At 47.5% G+C, this 5647-nt stretch overlaps 3 protein-coding genes and 1 long non-coding RNA gene across 4 annotated transcripts; all 4 read right to left on the bottom strand.

Moving 5' to 3' along the window:
• Positions 1-316: 316 nt before the first annotated feature.
• Positions 317-770, bottom strand: LOC129764651 (uncharacterized). The gene is made up of 3 exons (XR_008741184.1): positions 640-770; positions 535-584; positions 317-475 (listed from the first exon to the last, which is right to left on the bottom strand). It is a non-coding gene; the product is annotated as an uncharacterized LOC129764651 (long non-coding RNA).
• A 418-nt stretch (positions 771-1188) lies between these two features.
• On the bottom strand, positions 1189-2586 carry LOC129766393 (uncharacterized protein K02A2.6-like). The gene has a single exon (XM_055766918.1). It carries the CDS (start codon positions 2584-2586, stop codon positions 1189-1191), a length of 1398 nt encoding a protein of 465 aa, XP_055622893.1.
• A 119-nt stretch (positions 2587-2705) lies between these two features.
• Positions 2706-5232, bottom strand: LOC129771277 (uncharacterized protein K02A2.6-like). The gene has a single exon (XM_055774764.1). It carries the CDS (start codon positions 4395-4397, stop codon positions 2844-2846), a length of 1554 nt encoding a protein of 517 aa, XP_055630739.1. The 5' UTR covers positions 4398-5232; the 3' UTR covers positions 2706-2843.
• Positions 4473-5444, bottom strand: LOC129766392 (uncharacterized protein K02A2.6-like). The gene has a single exon (XM_055766917.1). It carries the CDS (start codon positions 5442-5444, stop codon positions 4473-4475), a length of 972 nt encoding a protein of 323 aa, XP_055622892.1.
• Positions 5445-5647: the final 203 nt, after the last annotated feature.

Raw genomic sequence — 5647 nt, 5'->3', positions numbered from 1 at the left:
CGTCGATTGGATTGTGGGCTTGCAATCGATTTATCGACCTTTCATATGCATTCATCGAACATCTTGACGCCACTTTTTTGCCAACATGTGCAAGGCGTCGACCTGCATGTAACGCTGCTTCCAACACTGATCGTCTCTTGTTTGTATTGGTTTGTTATGAAACATGAAAAGGAAAAACATTGATCGATTTTAATAATTTTATTCAAAAAAACACAAAATGCATATAAACAAGATATATAATGCAGTCGGTGCATTCGGATTGACGATTCGAATTCAGCTCCTTTTTCTCCTTGACACACATATGTGGCTGAGGAGGTTTCTTCAATGTGCGCGAAGCACGAGATCTCCGATATGGAAAGTTGCTCGAAACACTATCGATGGTCAGGTCCAGATGCTGCTGCTGTTGATGTTGTCCCCTGGAACAGTCACCATGGCTTGAAGGATACTGCTACGGGAAAGCCGATGCTGTTGACTGCTGTAATAGAAGCGGAAATAAGCACTGTGGTGATGGGGGAATTCATTTTACTCATTCACCAGTTGATGGAAGCAAAAAAGCCACATCATTCGAACGGGTGTATTCATAGCTGAAATAAAATAAAATATTTAGTATTTTAAAATGTCTGCTATCTAATAGTATACCTGGTAAGAAACGGTAACGGTATTGAATTAAAGAGACTTTAAACTCAGAGAGTTCATTCGTCTCTTGCCCTTGAGGGCGGGAAATTTAACTGGAAAGAAAACTAAGAAAACTATTGCAAAATTCGTTATTCTCGCTCGACCCAGTCCTAGTAACCGCTATGGATGTATGTCGTATCGCCGCACCCTACACGGCTCTGGGGCCAAAAACACAACCAAACAATTGGAGCAGGGAAAAAGCCCCTTTTAGTGTGCTTGAGGAGCTCGCTTCTAAAAGGGGCATAAAAAACCTGCTCATCTTTTGACGAAATTAGAAGAGAAAACAAACGAAATTTTATCAGTATAGGTAAATTTAGTAATTAGACATTAGATCTGATCGAATAAACCTGTATCCTTGTTGCAATTGAAAAGAACACGTGTTAAGTAAAAGCGTCTATCTTTATTTCGTGCTCAACTCTAACTAACTGAAGTGAAAAATCACGTTGCTAATGGTAACCATCCTAGTTCATGCCTACTATAGTAAAAGCAACTAGGGATGCTAATATCTCCCCCCTAAGAAAGAACATAGTCTTGAAAACGTTGTGGAGGGTTGATGTTTCGTTTTGGCTTTGATCGTGCCAGCGTAGAACCATGTACTGCAGAAAATGGTCCAGGTTGAATAGGCTCCGGTTCATCGTCCGGCAGTTCAGGATCGTCTGGAAGTTCCGGATCGTCCGGAAGGTCAGGAAATTCTTGTGCTGAAACAAAAGAAGAATTTTCGTCGGGAAACTCCGCATTTGTTGTCATTCCGAAATCGCCCAAAAGAATGCTCAGCGGTAGTTCAATTTCTGTTTTTTTTTGTTTTCCAGTGTCGTTGGTCCGAAGTTGATCGATGTGAGAACGAATTTGCCGCTTCCGTCCGGATGGTGCATCAAGAAGTACATTGTAATGTACATTCCCAATCGCCTCAATGATGACTCCAGATTGCCACTTCCAGGTGGTGTTGTTTTTGTGCACCTTCGCGAATACCAGTGATCCGGCTGCAAGTTTCCGTGCTTGGCAAGGCTTGGCTGCTACCGGTGGTTGTGGAAGTATGTTCGAAGGCTTCAGCAAATCCAATGTTGTCCGCATTTTTCTGCCGTTCAGCACTTCCGAAGGGGATTTGCCCTCGAGCAGATTGGACGGAGTTGCTCGATACACCTGCAGAAAGGTTTGTAGTGCTGCAGATGCTCGTAATCCTTCCCCCTCTTGGATTTTGCGCAGTGACCTCTTAAGCGTGTCGACGAATCTTTCCGCTTGACCATTCGATTGGGGGTGGAACGGTGCGGTGCGGAAATGGATGATGCCCAGCTTTTCGCAGAAGGAACGAAATTCGAATCCAGTGAACTGGGTTCCATTATCAGAAACAATTACCTTCGGTACGCCAAATCTGGCAAAGCTCGCAGTGAGGAACCCGATCGTCGAAGAAGCTGTCGTTGATTTCGTCTGGAACATCTCTGGCCACTTGGAAAAGGAATCGACGATGACCAGATAGCTGAACCCGTCGATCGGTCCGGCATAGTCCAAATGAATACGTTCCCATGGACCTTCTGCGGTCTGCCACGGATGTGGCTCTGCTTGTGGTGGAGATTTTTTCGCATTCGCACAGCTGGTACAGCTTCGAATGTACTCAGTGATGTCGTCATCGATCTTCGGCCAGTAGATGATGCTCCGAGCGATGGCTTTGACTCGTTCGATTCCGGGATGACCTCGATGTAGCTGCTTCAATAGTTTCTTCCGGAAACACTCCGGAATCACCAACCGTTCCATCATCATCACGCAACCTTGTACAACGTATAATGATTCACGCCGATGGAAAAACGTCTGCAATGCTACATTCTGATTCGATTTTCCGTTCTTGGGCCAGCCGGAGTTGATGTACTGGATGAGTCGCTGCAACATTGGGTCTGCTGACGTAGCTTTCTGCACCATATCGAATGTGACTGGTAGGTGTTCGATGGTGCTGTCCAGAATGCACTGCTGATCGGGCTCGATGTTGACACTTGCCACCACAAATTCTTCCTCTGGTAGCTCGTGGCTGCTGATGAGCCTCGATAGTACATCCGCATAGCCGAAATTGTTGGTAGATACGAACTCGATATCGAAATCGTACCCAAGCAGTGTAAGTGCCCAACGCTTCAACCGATTTGCCGTGTGGATGGGAACTCCTTTCTTCGATCCAAAGACTTTCACCAGTGGCTGGTGGTCAGTCTGTAGCTTGAACCTTCGTCCCAACAGCATGCGGTGGAACTTGGTGACAGCAAAGACCAGAGCGAGCGCCTCCTTTCGATTTGTCCGTAGTTTTGTTCAGCCGACGACAGAGTCTTGGACGCATGAGCGACTGCCTTGATACGACCGTCCGGGAAACGATGCATGATGACCGCTCCAATGCCGGTGTTGGATGCATCACCCGCCACGATGATCTCCAACGCTGGGTCATAGTGGGTAAGTAATAGGTCCGACTGAAGAACTTGCTTGATGTCGGTGAAGGCTTGTTGGCATTCGGCACTCCAAACGAATTTTGCATCTTTTTTCAGAAGTTGATCCAGCGGTCTTCGGAGTTGATGCATTTCACGGATGAATTTTCCGTAAAAATTCACTGCGCCCAAGAACGATCGCAGTGTGGAAATATCGGTTGGACGTGGCATCGTGGAAATTGCTGCTGTTTTCTCCGGATCCGGGCGTAGGCCATTTGCGTCGACGATGTGCCCCAGATATTTGATTTCCCGCTGATAGAAATGACACTTTTCCAGCTTCAGATGGAACCCATATTCTTGGAGGCAACTGAACAGGGTGCACAACGTCTGATAGTGTTGCTCCTCGTTTTTGCTGAAGATGATGAAGTCATCCAGGAACACCTCAACACCGGAAATCCCAGCAATCATGGTGTGCATAAGCTGTTGGAAAGCACCGGGTGCTGACTTTACACCAGGAGCCAGCCTGTTGAAGTTGAATAGGCCCCGGTGGGTGTTGATGGTGAGGAGTCGCTTCGATGCATCGTCGACTTCAACCTGTAGGTAAGCGTCCGACAGATCGATTATGCTGAACGCTTTGCTTCCAGCCAACTTCGAGAAGATGTCGTCCGGTGTGGGAAGTGGAAAATTGTGCGCCTCCAGCATCGAGTTCAGCCCAGTTGAGTAGTCGGCACAAATTCGAACCTTGCCACCCGGCTTCCGAACTGCCACGATAGGAGCTGCCCAGTCGGAGTAATCTACTGGTGAGATAATGTCCAACTGCTGCAGACGATTGAGCTCGGTTTCGACCAAGGGAATGGCGTTGTATGGAACCGGGCGTTTGGGTCGAAAAATCGGTCTGGCATCTGGCTTCAGGTGAAGACTGATTTGAGCTTTCTGGCAATGCCCAAGAGTGTCCTGAAAAACTTCGGGAAACCGCATGAGGAAATGCTTTCCAGAAAAGGAATTTGAATTGGATTGATTCACTTGATTAATGAACGATGACAATGGTTTCGTCCACATCTCGAAGAGGTCCATCCATTCCGAGCCGAACAGGTTGAGTCCCTTGACTGACGTTACTCGGCATAGTCCAGGCTTGATGACGTCGTTGACTCCTACGAGACAGGTGAATTCCCCCAGCAGCGGCAGAGGATCTTTGGTTGCAGAAAGTGCTTCACAGGACGATGGCTTGAGTGCAGGTGATCCAACCTTCCTCCAGGTCTCTTCACTGATGATGGTGATTGGTGATCCACTGTCGAGTTGCAGTGTGGCTTGACGTCCGTTCATCATTGTCGTGACGAAACGGGTGAGATTACCGGTGTGGTTTACAGTGTGAACGATGTTGGCATGGTACTTGGTCTTCTTCTACTGGTTCTTCTTACCCTTTTGGTTGGAATTATCCCCAGCAGGCGTGTTTGAAGTCTTGGTGAAGCATCCGCAGTACCCTTCCTTGTGTCCCACACGGTTGCAAGATTTGCACAGATGGCTGCTGTATGTGCAATCCTTCACGAAGTGCATCTGGCCGCATTGCCAGCACGGCGTCTTTGGAGATTTGGCTTCCGGTTTAAACGAGAGCTTGGGAACTTCTGATGGTCTCTTCTTCTCACTGATGGCGTGTACTGCTGCTTTCGAGTTGGCTGGATGCTCAATCAAGCTGGTGTCTGCTTTCAGATTAACGAGCTGCTGGAACTCGTCGATGAGAGTTTGAAGAGTCACTGGTGCGTCCGGTCTCTCGTTTTCCATCCGGGTGAGCAATCTCGTCCGAATATCAGCGTGCTTGGATGCCTTCAGTCCGGTCACGAAAACCAGACATTTGAACTGGTCGATTGTTAGGTTCACAAAATCGAAATCTTCACACGCTCGGTTTACCTTTCCGCCGTAGGTTATGATGTCGTCTCCTTCGCTTTTCGCCAGTTGGAGACACTGGAACCGGCGTCGGAAAAGTGAGGTTTGTTCTCCGAAAATTTTGATTAACGTTTCCACGGTGTCCTTGAACGTAACATCCTTAGGAAGCCTTGGAAGGATGTAATTCAAATACCGACTGTGGGAAGCGGTGTCCAATTTTCGCAGCAACAGCCGGACCTTGGCTGCATCATCCAAATGCTGCGCGTCGCTCTCGAAAAGGTCGGTATAGCGTGCGAACCATTTCTTGAATGTGACGCCATTTTCTGGGTTGAAAGAAAACTTGCTGATGTTGGAAGAAAGGGCTTCCAATGTGTGTTCCGGATTTGGCTGCCTGGGAACTGCAAACCGCTGCAAGAGTTGGGTGATTTGCAGAATCGCCGTTTGCATGTCCTGGACCGCTTCTCCGGCTGGTTCTCCTCCTCCGCTTGCCATTTTAGATGATGTATGCTTCTATTGACTCCGATTTTCACTTTGTCCTCGTCGCCAAAATTTGTTGCAATTGAAAAGAACACGTGTTAAGTAAAAGCGTCTATCTTTATTTCGTGCTCAGCTCTAACTAACTGAAGTGAAAAATCACGTTGCTAATGGTAACCATCCTAGTTCATGCCTACTATAGTAAAAGCAACTAGGGATGC

Source organism: Toxorhynchites rutilus, chromosome 2 (genome assembly GCF_029784135.1).
Source record: "Toxorhynchites rutilus septentrionalis strain SRP chromosome 2, ASM2978413v1, whole genome shotgun sequence".
In the NCBI taxonomy this organism is placed as follows: domain Eukaryota; kingdom Metazoa; phylum Arthropoda; class Insecta; order Diptera; family Culicidae; genus Toxorhynchites; species Toxorhynchites rutilus.
The sequence above is the reverse complement of the archived record's forward strand: the minus strand, read 5'-3'. Positions and strand labels throughout refer to the sequence as shown.